The sequence below is a fragment of the Macadamia integrifolia genome, chromosome 1 (genome assembly GCF_013358625.1).
Source record: "Macadamia integrifolia cultivar HAES 741 chromosome 1, SCU_Mint_v3, whole genome shotgun sequence".
NCBI lineage: Eukaryota > Viridiplantae > Streptophyta > Magnoliopsida > Proteales > Proteaceae > Macadamia > Macadamia integrifolia.
In genome coordinates this window covers 5,811,751-5,831,053 of record NC_056557.1, presented here as the reverse complement: position 1 = coordinate 5,831,053, position 19,303 = coordinate 5,811,751, and the positions used below count along the sequence as shown (strand labels likewise).

General features: G+C 37.1%; 2 protein-coding genes across 14 annotated transcripts in view; one reads left to right on the top strand and one right to left on the bottom strand.

Moving 5' to 3' along the window:
• Positions 1 to 3,373: 3,373 nt before the first annotated feature.
• Positions 3,374 to 4,293, bottom strand: LOC122087334 (protein LEAD-SENSITIVE 1-like). Its single transcript, XM_042656460.1, has 2 exons — positions 3,841 to 4,293; positions 3,374 to 3,761 (listed from the first exon to the last, which is right to left on the bottom strand). The coding sequence occupies exons 1-2, from the start codon at positions 3,984 to 3,986 to the stop codon at positions 3,434 to 3,436; spliced, it is 474 nt and encodes a 157-aa protein (XP_042512394.1). The 5' UTR covers positions 3,987 to 4,293; the 3' UTR covers positions 3,374 to 3,433.
• Positions 4,294 to 5,260: 967 nt separating this feature from the next.
• LOC122078319 (RAB11-binding protein RELCH-like) overlaps positions 5,261 to 19,303 on the top strand; it is a 19,384-nt gene continuing 5,341 nt past the window's right edge. For 10 of the 13 annotated variants that reach the window (XM_042644315.1, XM_042644289.1, XM_042644263.1 and 7 more), the window contains exons 1-19: positions 5,261 to 5,731; positions 11,831 to 11,983; positions 12,718 to 12,896; positions 13,529 to 13,636; positions 14,422 to 14,592; positions 14,679 to 15,230; positions 15,344 to 15,418; positions 15,504 to 15,632; positions 15,761 to 15,835; positions 15,935 to 16,144; positions 16,358 to 16,510; positions 16,695 to 16,927; positions 17,065 to 17,182; positions 17,487 to 17,619; positions 18,012 to 18,213; positions 18,337 to 18,442; positions 18,535 to 18,675; positions 18,768 to 18,891; positions 19,034 to 19,150. In XM_042644315.1, coding sequence (XP_042500249.1) covers positions 5,533 to 5,731; positions 11,831 to 11,983; positions 12,718 to 12,896; positions 13,529 to 13,636; positions 14,422 to 14,592; positions 14,679 to 15,230; positions 15,344 to 15,418; positions 15,504 to 15,632; positions 15,761 to 15,835; positions 15,935 to 16,144; positions 16,358 to 16,510; positions 16,695 to 16,927; positions 17,065 to 17,182; positions 17,487 to 17,619; positions 18,012 to 18,213; positions 18,337 to 18,442; positions 18,535 to 18,675; positions 18,768 to 18,891; positions 19,034 to 19,150 — 3,178 coding nt within the window. In that variant the 5' untranslated portion in view covers positions 5,261 to 5,532. Of the gene's footprint in view, positions 5,732 to 11,830; positions 11,984 to 12,717; positions 12,897 to 13,526; positions 13,637 to 14,371; positions 14,593 to 14,678; positions 15,231 to 15,343; positions 15,419 to 15,503; positions 15,633 to 15,760; positions 15,836 to 15,934; positions 16,145 to 16,357; positions 16,511 to 16,694; positions 16,928 to 17,064; positions 17,183 to 17,486; positions 17,620 to 18,011; positions 18,214 to 18,336; positions 18,443 to 18,534; positions 18,676 to 18,767; positions 18,892 to 19,033; positions 19,151 to 19,303 lie in introns of those variants that run through there. The other 3 variants (XM_042644305.1, XM_042644296.1, XM_042644350.1) reach the window with 3 other exon arrangements.

The following is a 19,303-nucleotide window of genomic DNA, read 5'->3' as shown; positions in this document are numbered from 1 at the left end:
GATTACAACTATATTTAAATTATTTTTTAGTAGAAAATTAAAACTAATTGATGGTAATGAGTCTAATATTTTATTTTCTTATTCAGATCAAGTGATTAATTTTAAAGTCGTAATTCTTTTTTGAGAAAAATATTACAACTGAGGTTTGTAGGGCTAAGAATCTGGTCGATCCTGCACTTAGTTATATGGAATAATATGACATTTAATGAGTCTATCATTAATTTTTTTTATAAGTTGTGTTTGGTATGCATTATGGGTTTAGAACGTGTTCTGAATTGTTAAAAAAGTTGCTTGGTATATATTCTTTTCTCAAATACGTAGAATGTAGATAAGAATTCAGCACATTCTACAATGGGATTTTCTCCCATTTTGTGTTCTCACTCTTTATCTCAAGTCACCTCTCCTGAGTTCCGTCTCCCGACTCCAACTCTGACTCCAAAGTTCAAACTCTTGACTCCAAACTCTTATCTCCCATCTTCGACTCTAACTCTGACTCTCAAGTCCTAACTCTTGACTCCTGGCTCTCATCTCCTGTTTTTCGCCTCTGACTCCTGACTCTCGAGCCCTTCAATATCTTATTGATTTTTATTTTATAAAATGGAGAGATTTGAGATTTGGTAAATGATGTTTAGTGATAAAAATGACTACAAGAGGGGTTGAGTTTATCTTTTTATATCCATTTAAGGATATTAGAGATGAACTTAATTTTGTGACCAACAATGATGGAAGACAAGATTGGGTCTGTGTTTTATGCTGAAATTTCAACCATGACATCAACATAATGCTATAGAGTTATAATAATAGTCAATTGTTACCATATAAGGTGGTTACAATTATATTAAAATTATTTTTTTAGTAAAAAATTAAAACTAATTGGTGGTAGTGAGTTTGATACTTTATTTTCTTATTCAGATCAAGTGTTTAATCTTAAAATCGTAACTTTTTTTGAGAAAAATATCGAAACAAAAAATAATTTTCAACTGAGGTTTGTAGGGCTTAGAATCTGGTCGGTTTTGCACTTAGTTATATGGAATAATATGACAATTAATGAGCCCGTCCTTAATTTTTTTCACGCAGGTCAGGTGATTAGTTTTAGAGTTACGAGTAGATACTAACCATTTAAGTCTAATAGTTCCCTCAGTGTTTGCCGAGTTACTCGACCTACAAGCTTCGCTCTATACTAATTGTTAATTTTTACGGCTTGCTCTGATACCAATGGTTCTTTTTCAAGCATCTTTTTACAGCAACCTAATGTTTTTAGAAAAATATCACATTATGAGATAATTGTCATCTGAGATTTGTCGACATCAGGATTTAATATACCATGTACAAAGTTATTATGACAATATGAAGGTTGATGAACCCGTCGATATCAAATGAATTTATACCTTACAAAATGGAGAGATTTGAAATTTGGTAAATGATGTTTAGTGATAAAAATGACTACAGGAGGGGTTGAGTTTATCTTTTTATATGTATCTAAGGATATAAGAGATGAACTCAACTTCCTGACCAACAATGATGGAAGACAAGACTGAGTCTGCGATTTACACTGAAACTTCAACTATCATATCAATATAATGTTATGGAGTTATAACAATAACTAATTGTTACCACATAAAGTGGTTACAACTATATTAAAACTATTTTTTTGCTAGAAGATTAAAACTAATTGGTGATAGAGAGTTTGATATTTTATTTTCTTACTTAGATCAAGTGTTTAATCCTAAAGTCGTGAATTTTTTTTTGAGAAAAACATCACGACAAAAAAATTTGTCAATTGAGATTTATAAGGCTTAGAATCTGGTTGGTTTTGCACCTAATTTTATGTAATAATATGGTAGTTAATGAGCTCGCTCTTAAATTTTTTACGTAGGTCAGGTGATTAGTTTTAGAGTTGCGAGGAGACACTGACCATTTAAGTCTAACAGTTCCCTCAGTGTTTTCTGAGCTACTCGAACCTACAGTCTTCGCTCTGATACTAATTGTTAGTTTTTACGATTCGTTTATATACCTATTTTTCAAGTATCTTTTTGCAACAACCTAATATATATACTTTTAAGATCGCAACATGAGATAATTGTCATCTGTGATTTGTTAATCTCAAGATTTAATATATCTTGTACAAAATTATTATGACAATATGATGGTTGATGAGCCCGTTGATATCGAATGGATTTATATTTTATAGAATGGAGAGATTTGAGATTCAATAAATGATGTTTAGTGATAAAAATTACTACAGGAAGGGTTGAGTTTTATCTTTTTATATCCATTTTAAGGATATAAGAGATGAACTCAACTTCCTCGCCAACAATGATGAAAGGCAAGATTAGGTCTGTGATTTGCACTGGAACTTCAATCATCGCATCAACATAATGCTATATAGTTATAACAATAACCAATTGTTACCACATGAGATGATTACAACTATATTTAAATTATTTTTTAGTAGAAAAATAAAACTAATTGGGGGTAATGAGTCTAGTATTCTATTTTCTTATTCAAATCAAGTGGTTAATCTTAAAGTCGTAATTTTTTTTTATAAAAATATTATAACAAGTAATAATTGTCAACTGAGGTTCTTAGGGCTTAAAACCTGAACGGTTTTGCACCTGGTTATATGAAGTAATATGATAGTTAAAGAGCATGTCTTTAGCAAATGATTATATACCTTATAGAATGGAGAGATCTAAAATTTCATATAATTATGTTTGATGTTAAAAAAAGAATCAATGAATTTGTGTTCTTTTATATTTTCAAAGGAATTCAATTTTTTAGGTGACAATAATGAAAGGCAAAATAGACTTTGTACCCATATACCTAGTTCACAACCAGCAAAGGCTCTGTACTGTAACGATTCTGTTTTTTTAACATGATTTTGGGGCTAGCACACTTTTTTGCATTTCTATTTTTTTGGAGTGATTCTGCATCTTAATGTTGTATGGTAATCGCAAAAAAAAATTGATTTTGTAACCTGAAAGAAACAGAAACATGTATGGTTCGTACTTAACAAAATCGTTTCTGTTAGAAACCAATATTTACATAAAGTGCCATCTTCACCATGGGTGTCAAAGTTGTGATTTTTAAATAAAATCTAAGGATAATCAATGGTTTTTTAATAAATTCTAAGTTATGAAAATCATTATTACCCAAATAACTTAAGTTGAATGAGACAAATAAGAATATCTCCATATCAACAACATGGTGTTTACTTCAAATATGAAATGATTGTCGAGTATTCAATCACACCCCCACCCCCGCCCCCCGCCCCCCAACCCAGTCTCAATGTAATTAAAATTTCCATAAACACAATCACCACTGACATGTTGGGAACCACAGCTTCCAACATTTATTGATCAAAAACCACCCATGGAACAAGCCCAGTATCACATACATTGTTCATGAAAATCAAGTCTCACTTGCTGTGATCTTATTTTCTTGGTAGAAACTTACTGAGATCTTCCACTGCTACCTTCTCCACTTCCTTCCTCATGCCAATATCTGTAGCATACCGGATTCGACAGTAGAGCCCAATCCCTGTTGCTACTATCCCATACACATTGGTGGTAAGAAGGCACAATGGTGTTGCCAAGATGGCAGAGACAGACCCACCTATTATTGATGTTGCTTGACCACTATGGCCAATTGCTCCTTGTTCAACAACAAGCAGACTGGTCTTACAGTAAATTGCAAAATCTTCACAGTTGCTCTCGAAAACATTATAACTCCGAAAGCCAGAATTGGCGGAATCTTGATGTCTGTACAGGATGCATACACTTTCAGGCCATTCCAAGCATGTGTTCCTTTGTATGTAAAAGAGAAACAACGAAGACATACCTCCAAATAGTGTGACAGGACAATGAATGTTTTGAATTGTTCTTCCATTTGCTAATAATCAAGAAAGACAAATTGAAGCAGTGTGTCACAGCCTGCATATGACTAAAAATTTGGAAAGAAAAAAGAGGGCAAAAGAAAGCTATCATTTACAAAGGGACCAGTAGTTGCTCTTCTGAAATTTCAGTATCCCCCAATTCCAGTTGCTTTTGTCTTTAAATAGTGTTATTGTACCCAATGATGAGACTTGATATTGAGAATTCTATGAAGTTTTTTTGGTTTGAAAACATGGCTGCCGTGCGTGCTCCCCTCCTTTCTCCTCCCAGAAATTCTCTTCTCCCATCTCTTGTCGTTCTCCCTTAATTCAATTGAAGTTCCAGAAATGCAAGTCACACCTTGCCTGGCTACTGTCCATCATACCCACAGCAGAACACGAACTGAGAAAAGGATCCCGGAAGATCCTTGTTTCCCTTTTGGTTCTGGTCGAAGAAAGCTGGCCCCCAAGTGATTCCAACACTTGAAAAGCCCTATCTCTATCACCCTTCCTGTGGAAAAATCTCTCTCTGAAACTAGGGCTGGACCTGCAACCATCGCCTTGTGAAATTGCAGAATCCGATTTGCTGTTCTGGACATCTCCTTCTCGCCTCCTTCTGTTGAGCAGAGCTTCTTGCCTCTCGCCTCCTTCTCGCCTCTCGCCTCCTGCAACTGAAATTGGGTTTAGGGTCGCCTCCTTCTCGCCTCTCGCCCCTGCAAGTGAAAATGGGGTTAGGGTTTGTGAAACATAACAAAGTTATGTTTTGAGGGTAATTTCCCCATTTACCCCTCATAACTTATAAGTGATACCTATTTCGGCGCCTTTTGCTCAGAATGAATTCTAAAAGTGAAAAACAAGTATTTTGTGCTCCAAAAAATGGATTCAAAAGTCTCATAAGTGCCCGGTTCATTTCAAAAAAACAAGAAATTGAACCGGGCTTTCCATACAGGTTTTACCTCATTTCTGTTTCAAAAAAATAAAAAAACATCAGAACCCATTTTTTAGAATGTTACAGTACAGAGCCAAAGTGACTCAATCCCAAAGTAAAAGTCAAGAAGGTTAGGAATTTGTTTTATAATTCGAAGTATTGGAGATTCTAAATCAACGGAAAAAAATGATAGCTCACTCTCAATCAGACGGGTTGACTTTTAGGGAGAGTAAACTAAGAGTGTGGGGAGAAAGAATCCACTGTTTGTACGATCATCTGGTCTTACGAGTCAGCTATTAACACTTGTCCCATTTTCTACCATTACAAGGATAAAAAAGGATATATCTGATAACAAAAGCGACAGTTGTTGATCGCTGACTTGTACGATCGCCAGCAGATCCGCCCTCGTCTCTTCCCTGTTTCCACGTTGTACACCTTTTGGTCTCGTGGCACGCGTGTCGATTGCGTGGGAAAGCCTATACTGGAGAACCAACATGAAATCTGATGCAGTCTTGCAGTACGAAATCCCAAGCGACAATGGGGATTGAGGATTTCTCTGTTCAGCGCCGGTGTCAGTTTACGGGGAGCTTTTCATCCGTCTCCGAGTTCTAAACCTCTGTAGTCTCCTGTATTCGCGCACAATTTGACGAAACTCGTTTTTGAATTTTAATTTAGTAGGAATGGATCTTTCGGCTTGGACGATGCATTGATCATTTCGAGTCGCTATTGAACAATGGACGTGGAGAGATCATCGCTCTGCAACTGTGTCGTCAATTTTCTCCTCGAAGAGAACTACTTGCTGACTGCGTTTGAGCTGCTTCATGAGCTCCTCGATGATGGCCGAGATGTGCACGCTATCAGGCTCAAGGAGTTCTTCGCAGATATCTCTCAGTTCCCGCCAGATCAGATCTCTCGTTTTAATGCTCTCCGAGGTACTAATCCTTTCCGCAATTTCTCCTTCTCGCCATTTTCGTTATCTTGAAGCTAATGCAAAAGCAATTCAATGTTGAATTTCTCCCATTCGATCTGGTATAGTTTTCTTATTTTTAAAATTTCCAGTTGATTCTTAAATCTCGTCTCTTCTGAGATTCTTTCAAAATCTTGCGAAGTGAACACTTCGTTCCCCCCCCCCCCTCCCTTTCCAATCGGTTTTAAGTATGAGATCAGACTCTGGATAATGCATGTTACGTGGCTGAGTGAGCTCTATTTAACTGATTGAGATTTGAGACAATGCGTTAGATATCAGCATCCAAAGATCTCATTATTAGAACGTTGCAATGGAGTGAAATTGAAAGATATAATGTAGTATTCAGTTCGGTCTCGGTGCCTTGGCTGCCAGTCTGCAGATATCACCAGATTTGAATCCGTATGTGCACGGCATTGGAATGTAATTAGTTATCATGAGAACTTATGAAGAACCGTATGGTCCCTGTAAGTTATGACGCTTTTTTGCTTGAAATGATGTGTTTGGTTAGAATTAAGTTTGGTGCTTCACACAGGAAAATTGGATTGATGAAATCTAATAGACTGGAAATGCGAGGTTGTTCCCTTCGTTGTTATGTTCTCTTGGCTGGAAGGGTTTCTTCGTTATTAACAAATTTTTATCATTACTAGTCACCTTTTCTGCTATTTTCTGTTCAATCTCTTACTTATTAAACCTTTCCAACATTCTCTCTTTTTTTAACTTTATTGGTCATAAAATGAAAAATCATGACAAAAAATCCATTCTAAACTATCTCAGGTTTCTGTACGTAAATAAAAATAAGTGAAACAAAGAATTCTGCTTTTGAGAATGAACCTTCTTTCCATATAAAAAGCTCATGAAATATTTCAGCAAAAAAAAAAAAAAAAAAACTCATGAAGTATGAACTGGCAATTTTAGTGTGAGAGAAATTTCAGAGAGTTAAATGTGGCAGGAAATTCATTTTATAGGTTGATGTACAGAAAAGGGGATGGAACCATTGGTGTGATGAGATAGTGTTTTCATTCGGAGCCCATACATTTAAAGAAATATGCACAGAACCATATGTTTAAAAGCATAGATATATTTTACCATCATCAGTGCGCAACAATTTCTATGGTTTTCTATTCTGTTTTCTTCCTGGAAGTAAACAAAAACAAGGACATCAATTTTATGCAGCAAAGTATAACACCTCTTAGGTATAGAAAAAAGTCGTCAGTGAAGAAGTGTATAATGCTAGTTAATAAACACACATTTCTTTTGTAGATTAGTATGCATTCCTCCTGAAGAATGACTTTAGTTGAATTTTAACCAATAAAAATGGAAGTGAGAAGATCAGGAAAAAGTGGAGAGGTGTTACTTGGTATGAAAGTATCCAAGTACTGATATTCATATCATATCATGTGGATACTGTTACATTAAGCACATGGAAGCATCAGATTCCTTGATGGCGCAGTCTCTCCGTTTCTTAGTTCCATATTAATTTGACTTCCAGGAATTGATACTGGTGTTCTTCCTTGGTCAAGCTGTCCAATGCATTCTAATAAGTAATAAATGGGTTGAAATTTAAGTCTTCCCCAACTTGATGAGTGTGTTTTTTCTGTATATTGTTGTATTAACTGGTGATCTGGTCTTCATTTTGCAAGTTGGAATGGTAATTGCCTGACAGGAAATGGTGGAGGAAACGAGACAAGAAAAATCAATGAGAAAACAACCACAAAAATATTTGCAAAATGCGGGAAAGAGGAAATGCATAAGAAACTCCAAAAGAATTGGAAAAGAAACATAAAGGGAGCATTACAGAGTTCCAGCATAAGTTTGAAAATTTGTAGGAAGCCCAAAAACGACTTGGTTGACTGGTGAGGAAAGACATGAGTGGCCCAAAATAGAGGGGAATGACAGAACAGGATTTCAATTTTCCACACAAAATAGCTAGGGTTGTACTTAATGAGTGGCCCTTGCTTTCCTCCATCTCAGATGATGCTTAGTTAAGTTACATTGATACAGCTTGATACTTTTACATGTCAATATCTTTTTCTCTCAAATCAACAAAGTACTCCCAACTAAATGGGGTTGGGTAGAATCCCATTTCATGATTCAAATCCATTGAAAAGTCAACCTTTCGTTAAAAATATGTTCTCTCTTTATTAATTGATAACTTTTAATGGTTCTGAACCCTCTTAATCACTTGGTTTCATCATATAGGATCCAACTTTCGGGCTTCTTTGTTCTTTTGGAATTTCTTACTCTGGATCCTTGGGTTCCCTGTAAGACTTAGGTAATGTAACAGAATCTCCTGAAGTCATCTTATATGTGGCACATTATCAACAAATTCTTACATCGGGCAAGGTAAAGCATGATAGCAGGTGTATAGTTAGTTACCTGACATGAGATCTTATTTTTTTGGTTCCTTTTATTTTGGTGAATAAATTTCTGAAAATAATATTTTAGGAGGTATATTTCAAGACCACATGCCCGAACCCACCTTTTCTCTATTTAGGGTCCTAATACAAGATGAATAGTGGCAGGGGAAGAAAAAGAGTACTCTTTTTGTGAAATACAGGGCAACAACATGGCCTACAGTTTTGATTTCAGAAATCTAGTCTTTGATAAATCCTATGCTCTTCAAACAACCCAGAATGAGAACCTTTTTAACGGAAAATGGGAGAAAGAAATTGTATAGTTAAACCTGGACTTTTTTGTTGGGAAAAGCAATCCTTTGGTGATTTAAGCTTCATATGCAAGTAGATTTTTATTGGGGTGGAGGAGAAACAACAACAAAAACAACAACAAACATAACCTTATCCCAATCGAATGGGGTCGGCTACATGGATCCAATGCTGTAAAATAATAGAAAGTAAAGAAGCATAGAAGATGAGTTAAGAGGAGAAAATATGGGGATAAGTTTAGAGGGTATCGTAGAATATAGATACGCATCATGGTGACATCCCCTATAGGGGGTCAGCAACACGAGTTCTTGTCTTTCACAGAACTCTATCCGAAGTCATACTAGGGTCAAGCCCTAAAATTTGCATATCTTTTTGGACCACCTCGTTAATAGTCATCTTACGTCTGCCCTTACTTTTTCTAGCGCATTCCCAATAAATCTGGTCACTCTTCCGTACTGGGGCCTCCATAGGTCTCTGTTGGACATGGCCATACCACCTCAATCAGCTCTCGCGGAGTTTGTCATGGATCGGTGCAACCCTCGCCTCATATCTAATATTCTCATTCCTTACCCTATCTATCTTGGTCTTCGCGCACATACCTCTCAACATTCTCATTTCCGCTACACTCAATTTGTTCACATTGCTCTTCTATGCTACCCAACATTCTGCTCCATACATCATAGCCGGTCGTATAACTGTCCTGTAGAATTTTCCCTTGAGTTTAATAGGTATTCTTTTGTCATATAATACTCCTAACACACCTCTCCACTTCATCCACCCCACTTTAATCCTATGAGAAATATCGTCCTCTATATCCCCCTCTTTGTCAATGATAGACCCAAGTATTTAAAACATTCCCTCCAAGGTAGTTCTTATTCCCCAAGCTTCACCACTCCCTCCTCTCCTCTAGATTGACTGAAGGGGCACATCATATATTCTGTTTTCGTTCTGCTTAACCTAAAACCTCTTGATTCCAAGTTGGATCTTCATAGCTCCAGTTTAGTATTAACCTCATCCACCATTTCATCTATCAACACAATATCATCCGCAAATAGCATACACCACGGGACTGAGTCTTAGATGTGCCTGGTTAGGTCATCCATAATGAGAGCAAACAGATAGGGACTTAGAGCAGATCCTTGATGTAACCCAATTGTGATCGGGAATTCATTACATTACCCTTCTCTCGTTTTCACATTCGTCATCGCTCCCTCGTATATGTCCTTAATTATATCCACATAGTTAATCTGACCCCTTTTTTAAAGGACATATTAAATTAGTTCCCTCGGGACTCTATTATATGTTTTCGCTAGATCAATAAAGACCATATGTAGATCCTTTTTGTGGGCTCTAAAAACTTCCATGAGCCTCTTTATGAGATAAATGGCTTCTGTTGTTGATCTCCCTGGCATAAAGCCGAGTTGGTTCTCCGATACCTTGGTTTTCCTTCTTAGGTGGGCTTCAATCACCTATTCCCATAACCTCATGGTGTGGTTCATAAGCTTTATGCCCCTATAGTTATTGTAGTTTTGGACGTCCCCTTTGTTCGTATAAATCGGAACCACAATGCTTCTCCTCCACTCATACGGCATAGATTTTGTACTCAAGATCTTGTTAAATAGCTTGGTCAACCAAGTCACCCCATGTCCTCCAAAGCTCTTCCAAACTTCAATTGGGATCTCATTCGGACCCGTTGTTCGCCCTATATTCATCCTTTGCATTGCTTCTCTAACCTCGATTTCGTTGACTGACGGTAAATGTCCATCAAGCTCTTCCAAAATTCGATTGGTGTCATGTCTACTCCCCTCTACCTCTGGGTTCACCCTCTCAGTCACAATACTTCCATTTAGTAGGTTACAAAAGTAGTCACCCCATCTCTTCATAATGTCCTCATTTCGTATCAACACTCTACCATCCTCACTTTTGATGCACCTAACTTGGTCCAAGTCTGCTCAATCTTTATCTTATTTTAGCTATCCTATAGATCTCTTTTTCTCCCTCCCTTGTATTAAGGTTCTCATATAGATCATCATATTTCTTTGCTCTAGCTTTCCCCACAATCCTTCTAGCCTCATTCCTAGCTGTGTGGTATCTTGTTCTATCCTCAATTTCGTTAGTCTTTTGCCAATTCTTAAAGCATTTTTTTTTTGTCTTAATGGCGGTCTGAACCTCATTGTTCCACCACCAGGTCTCTCGAGGGGTACGTCACCCACCCTTAGTCACGCCTAGGGCCTCTTTAGCCACATCCTTAATGCTAGACGTCATTACAGTCCACATCTCAGTAGTATTTCCCACATAGTCCCATGGGCCTCGTTCGATCACTTTAACAGTAAAGGATTTTAGGGGGGCTTCGTGTAGTCGTCTCTAATTTATTTTTGGGCATAAGTGTATCGCCTTCTTGTGTTGCCTCATACTAAGCTGCATATCCATGACCAACATTCGATGTTGTGTCGTTAGACTCTCTCATGGAATAACCTTACAATCTTTACAAAGCATTCTGTCGGGTCTTTTAGTCATAAAGAAATCAATTTAGCTTGTGTGCAATCCACTCTTATAAGTAACTAAACGTGCTTCTTTTTTCTCGAAGAAAGTATTTGTAATGTAGAGGTCATATGCCATTGCAAAGTCCAACACTGAGGTCCCCTCAGTGTTCATCTCCCCGACTCCGTATCCTTCATGCACTTCTTCGTATCCTCTACGATCCTTACCCACATGGCCATTAAGATCCCCACCAATAATAACTTTCTCCTTCAGACCTAGACTCTGCATCATTTCATCCATGTGCTCCCAGAATTGTATTTTAACCCTGTCATCAAGCCTTGCTTGGGGCACATAAGCGCAAACTATGCTAACAATCTCATCACCAATCACCAATTTAATGGCGATGCTCCTATCTCCAAGTCTCTTAACATCCATAACATCATTTTTAAGGTCTTTGTCAACTACCATACCCACTCCCCCGCTCCCCCTCTCCCATTTTCATTTCCCAAGTACCATAGCTTGAAGTCATCCAACCCTTTAGCTTTACTACCCTTCCATCTCATTTCTTGGATACATGCAACATTTATTTAGAAACTCTCATTTCTTGGAGGAGAAACATAAATGACTTAAACAATTGAACTGTTTCTATATGGTTCAAAAATAAATTTATATTTCATCTGGTATGGCATGCAAAGATCCAATTTTTTTCCCCCACATTCCCTTTGATTTTGCTTTTGTATTATTTGTGTTATAATCATTTTCTTCATCCTTATTTTGCTATGATGAATTGATTTTGGAAAATTCTGGGTGGTTTATAGGGTCTTTCTTACAAATAAATCAATTTACATCTCTTTATCATTAATAATGCCTTTGGAAGCATAACTGAAAAAAATTTCCCCTTTCTTTTATTCTGTGAGCAGTTGCAGACACTCAGAGTTTATTAGAAGAGAAAGAAACAGTAGAAGAAAAATTGGCACTCAGTGAATATGAGCTTCGTTTAGCACAAGAGGACATTTTAAGATTGAAGACAGAATTGCGAAAGAGGACTGAATTCTATCCAGATGATTTGAGTGGTAGCCTTACCTTTCAGCCACTGTTATTGTCATTGATGTGCCTTATTGCATTTCTTTTGTCTCAAGTATTATAATTTCTTCTTGCATAGCTCATTTAGTGTTCCATGCTCGATGGAACATGAGAATCTTTCAACGCATGTGAACATTTACTATCATAAGACTAGTGAAATTGTTTGCATATTTCTTGAGGGCTCATAATCTTAATTCAATATTTTTTCAGTTTTCTAGGAACTTTGGTTTTCGGAAGATTCTAGGAGATTTCATATAAAGTAGAAGGTCCTGCTTAATTTCATTTTGTTGTCACAATAAAACAAACTCTGGATTGTTGCTAAATCATTTGAGAGAATTATATTTATAAAGTTTAATCAATTTGCACTTAAATGGTTGCTCACTAGAATCCTTGGCCTTTAAAATTGGTGGATTTTTTTTTTTTTTGGGGGGGGGGGGTGGGGTGGAGGGATGTAGAATGTGATGGCACCATAATGGTTTTTATTATATTGTTGGGATAATGAAATTTGGTTAGGGCAGAGTGATATCTGGAGAGAGAGTTATTTATAACTTTATGCATCAAACTGACACTGCAAGTCTGCAACTATTACTAGTGTTGTGATGTAGGATTCATTATATAAAATTCTTGTTCACTTTGATCAATCAGTCATTCTTTCTCTGAGTACTTCTGTTTTCCTTACATCTCTGGGCTTATAACTTCTTGCCTTCCTGTTTATATTTTGCAGGGTCCAATATAGATGTTTCTGTTGAAGATGGGCCTACTTTGCAGCAGGGTAAGAGGAATACTTCCTCTTCTGATTTGGGCCCTCTGAAGGATAGTGAGCGTAAAGATGTTAATTGTGCTATAAAGGAATATTTGCTTCTAGCTGGATATCGGCTTACTGCCATGACTTTCTACGAAGAGGTACCTAAGATTTATCTCTAGTCTCTCTATCTCTCCATTTGTCTCTATGTGTCCCTCCCTCCCTCTACATATGTGTATATATATATATATATATATATTTTTTTTTTTTTTTGGTTATGGCATGCAAACCTATATGTATGTGCAAATGTTTGTCATTTTGTTATATCTGTAAAACCTTGGCCTATCTGGTTGGTGGTGATGCCTTTAAGCACAGGTGATTGCTTCATGGATAACCAGCAGTTGTCATCATTGCCAAGTTTCCCTATATCTCCGTGTCCAAGTGTTTGTCTTGAAGGCCTCAAACTATAAAATTTACATGTTAGTTGAGAATATTATTTTCTATAAGTTTAGTTCCAGTTAGGACCAAATAGCATGACAAATGATTTCAAACATGACAGCTGCTATCAGCAATATGCATGAAATAGCTAACTCAAGATATTGTTTTCTGACATGAACATTACATATTGTATATCTACAGCTTCCTTAAAAGGATTATAGAAGGATGCCACTTTATCAAAAATAAGTGTGTTTACTTTACTTCCAATGCTCTTCCATGATTTATTCTGGCTGCAGAATCTTGTTTGTTTATAATATTATGACATCATTACAACCCGTTGATACCTTTCATGCAGGTTACAGACCAAGACCTTGATGTTTGGCAGAACAAGACCGCTTGCGTACCAGATGCTTTACGCCATTATTATTATCAATACCTTTCATCCACTCCAGAGGCAGCTGAGGTATTTGTTGAGTCAGAATCGGGTTTGGCCCATGCTTATCATAATTTATAAGATCACATATGGCATGATAAATTTCTTGGAATTTTATTTGTGAATCTTTTTCATGCATAAGCTTTAGGAGCTTTCCACTTTGACCTTTGCATTATTTATGTTTAGCACCTATTTTCAAAAGCTTGTACATTCAGCATGTGGTATCATTATGTTCCTCAAATAATTGATTCATTCATAACAGTTATCAAAAGTCTCTTAAACCCAACCCCACAATTCCGACTGCTTTTTAAACTATTGACGAACCATCTCTCACAATTTGATTATGATTGGTCACATCTCTTTCCGAAAACTGTGAGGACCTGAGGATCAGGATTTTCACAGCATGTACCTTGAATTTCTATATGTGGCCTACACAATTTAATGAAAAATTAGTCCATTGTTTATATTTTTTATTAGATTTGTTATTCATGAAATTTTGTCACAAGGAACTTTATTACTTTCATTTTGGTTTCAGCTATGAAACAAAGTAAATTAATGTTTTTACAAATTTTAATCCTGTAAATGCATTCGAATAATTAGAACTTAAATTTTATACCAGTGCAATAAGTTTTACATGAGTGATGCTATAGAGGGATTGATTGCCTGGAAATCGGGTTCCTGACACGTGGAGGGATTGATGCTGCCAGAAAGAAATCAAGTGCCCACCCATCCACCTGACATGCTAGTTATATTTGATTTGGATAGTTTGCCGCATGTACAGATCAAGTAAAAGTTCGAGGCTACTTTTACTGCAGGAGAAAATCTCTCTTATTCAAGAAAATGGGTCATTGCTCAAAACAATTGAGAATCTGAATTCTGAAATGGAGTCCTTGCTGAAAAATAAGGAAGTGGCTGATGGTCAAATAATGGCCCTAACGAAGTCGTTAGATGCTCTGCAGAAGGACCTCAAGGACAGAGAGATTTTGGTAGTCCTCAGTCTGAATTGTTTCCTTTGAACAGCTTAATTATGTCACTTTATTGAAGCATATGTTTTATATTATCTTGTTTGTAGGTTCACGACTTAAAGCAATCACTGGAGCTTCGAAGAAAGGAACTCAATGACTGCAGAGCTGAAATCACTTCACTGAAAATGCACATTGAAGGATCTAGATCTGGTAGACGTTGGGTATCCGCAGATTTTGAACATTTGGCATCCCAAACAGTGATAAGATCTTTGCAGTTGGAAATAGAGAACTCAAAAGCAAAGGATTTTGTTGCTGAAAATCCTGTAAAACCTATCAATAGTGAGAAAGAATACACACAGACGGAAGAAAAGGTTATTGAGATCCATGAAGATAAAGCTGTACTGTCTCAGCCTATAGACTTGGCATCTGGCATGTCAGATGTTGAAGATGGCGAACTTCAGCAAACTCAGACCTATGAAGAAAATGCATCTCAGCCTCAGGAAATTTCCCAAGAGACATTGCAACTTTCTTCAAATGGTAACCGTACAGTCGAAAACAATGAGAATATCCAGAGAAATAATTCTGAAGTACCACCAGATGATAGTGGGATGATCATTCAATTAAATAACCAAATGGGAGAGCCTGCTTCTGAAAAGATGGTAAGCTTTGAATGGGATTGAATACCTTCCTTAAGAGAATTTTAGGCCTTACCCATTGGTGGCTCTTTCACCCCCTCGAGTGCCCTAATATTTTTTTTCCTCATTTTTGACAGGGTTTGGAAACTATTCAGATCCTTTCAGATGCCTTGCCTAAAATTGTACCTTATGTTTTGATCAACCATCGTGAGGTTTTGTTCTGAAACTGTTATTAATATTTCCATCATCTATCCATGCTTTAGGTTTTCCACCGACGATGTTGTTCGTACCCTACAGGAACTCCTTCCTCTAATTATGTGTGCAATTGAGCGCCATCCGGACTGCAGCACACGTGATTCCTTGACACATACTCTTTTTAATGTAATTAAACGTCCAGATGAACAGCAGAGACAAATTATAATGAATGTAAGTTCACATTTGAAGCCCCCAGCTGTTATTTTGCCATCTTATATTTAGTGGAACCTGATCCTACCATCCTTCAACATCTTTATGATCTGGACATAATGCTGAATCTTGCTCAAGTATTATTTCAGGCCTGCGTAAGCCTCGCTAAGAATGTAGGAGAGATGAGAACCGAATCAGAATTGCTTCCACAGTGTTGGGAACAAGTGAGTTAAATTCATTTTATGCCAATATTCTTAATTAAGTTTTTCCATCATTTTCTGTTCAAGGATGATAATTTCATTTTTACCTTTCCATAATTGTAGATAAATCACATGTATGAGGAGCGCAGGCTGCTTGTTGCTCAATCATGTGGGGAGCTTGCAGAATTTGTTCGACCTGAGATTCGTGATTCCCTCATTTTGTCCATTGTGCAACAACTTGTTGAGGATTCTGCAACGGTTGTCCGAGAGGCTGCTGCTCATAACCTGGCATTGCTGCTTCCGCTCTTTCCGAATATGGACAAATATTTAAAGGTCAGCCTCACTAAATACTCAGAGGCAATCATGGAGCAGAAAACTGAGTTGGCAGGATTGACTGCAATGTAAGCTCTAGAACAGGTTTAAAACAATGAATCTGGGAATGGAAGAGGAGCTCTTTACCTAATGATAATATCATGATATTTGTTAAAAATAAGAAAAGATAAGAAAGAAGTTTCTCCAATTTTTTTTTTTTTCCTTGTTGAATAGATTGAGGAGTTGATGTTCCAAATGGTCTGTGATCCATCGGGTGCGGTGGTGGAAACTTCACTCAAAAAATTAGTTCCATCAGTAATATATTGGGGAAACAAATTGGACCACATCCTGCAAGTTTTACTTTCTCATGTTGTCGGCTCAGCTCAGGTGTGTTTCATTCTAAAAAGTGCTTACTGACCCCCCTTCTCTCTCTTGCTCTCCCCATTTTGTGTGTGTGTGTGTGTTTTTTATGGGGGCTGGGGGTTGGGCCAGATGATATTAATGCTTGCCTACATCAAGGACTGGAAAGTTTTCAATCTGAGATTCTGATACTGTCTTTCTAACTTCCCAGCGGTGTCCTCCTGTTTCGGGAGTCGAAGATTCTGTGGAGTCGCATCTTCGTGTTTTAGGTGAACGTGAACGCTGGAATGTTGATGTTTTACTGCGCATGCTGACAGAAGTGCTTCCGTTTGTGCACCAGAAAGCAATTGAGACATGCCCATTTCCTTCTGTTATGGGTCATTTTGCACCTTCAGAAAGAGGGGATGCATTTTTTTCCACTTCCTTGCTTGAACTATACGCAGGGTGCGCTTGAATTCTCTAATCCTTCATTTATATTTCATTTATTTTTTTCCAAGTGGAGCAAAAATTTTAACAATAAGGGAATGGAATGAAAGTCTGACTGCTCCTATTTACTTCCTTTTCTTTTTGGCTCCGGTCAGGGGATATGTGGAGTGGCCTGAATTTGACTGGGTTCATGTTGACTGTTTGCCAGTTTTGATTCAACTTTCCTGCTTCTTACCTCAAAAGGAAGATTATCTGAAAAATCGTATGACAAAGGTACAAGACCAATTCAGTATTTATTTTTTATATTGACCTTGATTTTCATGAGAGTCGATGGCAAAAACCACCAAGGGGGAAATTTCAATTTTGGTTTAATTTTGTTGTTGGGTTAGGGTGTTGAGGCCTTAATCTCTCAAGATTTGGAATATATTTTTGCAATATATTCAGAGATTTTTTGAGGCAGCCAAGGAGGGGGGGGGAATTTGTTTTGGTTTGGGGTAATGAAATAATATATATTTTTGTTAAATATATAATACCATGCTTTACAGAGGTGTTGCTGATGTTGATATTGCTAATGCAGTTTTTGTTGGTTATATCTGAAAGCTTTGGGGATCATTATCTGACTCACATAATGTTGCCGATTTTCTTCGTAGCAGTTGGGGATACGTATAATTTAAAAAGTTTGCCCCAGGCTATCCGGTCAAGAATCAAAGGTAAGAGGGATTTCAAAAATCTATAAGAACTTTGTATGGATGGAGTCTAATGTGGGACAATTCATATCCACTGGTGCATGACACATCAAGAATGTTTAAAGGGTAAAGTTTTGGTAAATACACAAGGCTACTCTTTTCCATGTGTGTTACTAAAGCATATTTTCAATTTAAAAAAGGAAAAAAATAATATTAATGTTTTTTGTGTCATTTGCACATGGGAAATGGCCAACTTTCTGACCTATTCCGCACTAAACTGGATCCAGTCTTCACTGTTATTACCACACAGTGATGCTTGACTATAAGTCTGGATATAAGTTTTCTCATCCAGTCTACTACGCTGGACTGGACCTGTCTTCACTATTATATGGTCACATGGTGTTGCTGAATTTCAGGTTTACGGCCTAAAACTGTGGTGGCTGAGAGGCTTGCGATAATGTGTGTCCTTCCACTTCTCTTGGCGGGCATTCTTGGTGCTCCTAGTAGGCATGAACAATTAGCAGAATACCTAAGAAAACTTTTAGTTCAGGGCATAATGAACGAGGATAAACCCATAAATTCTAATGCTGAGATCATTGATGCAGTTCGCTTCCTATGGTTGGTTTTCTTGCAATCTGGCATTTCATTGCGTCATTTTTTTTTTTTTTTTGAGTAAATTTAGGTGTACATGCTTTTGGCTGTATATCTCGTTTTGGATGATAGCTCATTTCCTTGATGCAGCACATTTGAAGAACATCATGGCATAGTTTTCAATATTTTATGGGAAATGGTTGTCAGTGCCAATGTAAATATGAAGATAAGTGCTGCCAATCTGCTGAAAGTCCTTGTAGGCACTACAACATATCTGGAATAGAAGTTCTCACTTCTCACTTGCACCCTATTCATTTATAACACAACTTCTTACACACTTGTGAATAGGTTCCATATATTGATGCAAAACTTGCATCAACTCATGTTTTGCCTGCCCTTGTCACTCTTGGGTCTGATCAAAACCTCAATGTGAAGTATGCAAGTATAGATGCTTTTGGAGCTGTAGCCCAGCATTTAAAAAGTGACATGGTAACCAATTAATTTATTCTTATTTTCATTGAATGAATCTTTTTTAGCAGTTCCATCCTTGAATTTTCCTTACCAAAATTTTCATCCTTCAGATTATCGACAAAATACGTGTTCAGATGGATGCATTTCTTGAGGATGGATCCCATGAAGCCACCATTGCTGTTATTCATGCATTGGTGGTGGCTGTGCCTCATACAACGGACAGACTACGAGATTATATCCTCAACTTCTACCAATTTAAAAATAAGAACTAATTCAATGCTTTTAATCGTTTTATTTTTAATTCTGCTTAATTTTTAGATTCTGCAAGAATAACTTGATGTTCTCATCATAAATTTGTTCCTTTGACAAGATGCACATCTTTTATGTAAGATATTTCAACTTTCAGCTGTGGCTCCGACTGGAAGTGATATGATGCAACGCCGTGAAAGGGCTAATGTTTTTTGTGAATCAATCCGTGCTCTAGATGCTACAGGTTTGCTTTCACAGGGACTAATGCTATATATCCACCCACCTTTTCTTTTAATACTAAATATTGACTTATTTTCAACATTTCATCTGATGGTTGTTATGTGCCATGCATACATGTGTACTCCACAACCACCAAAAAAAAAAAGGGGGGGGGGGG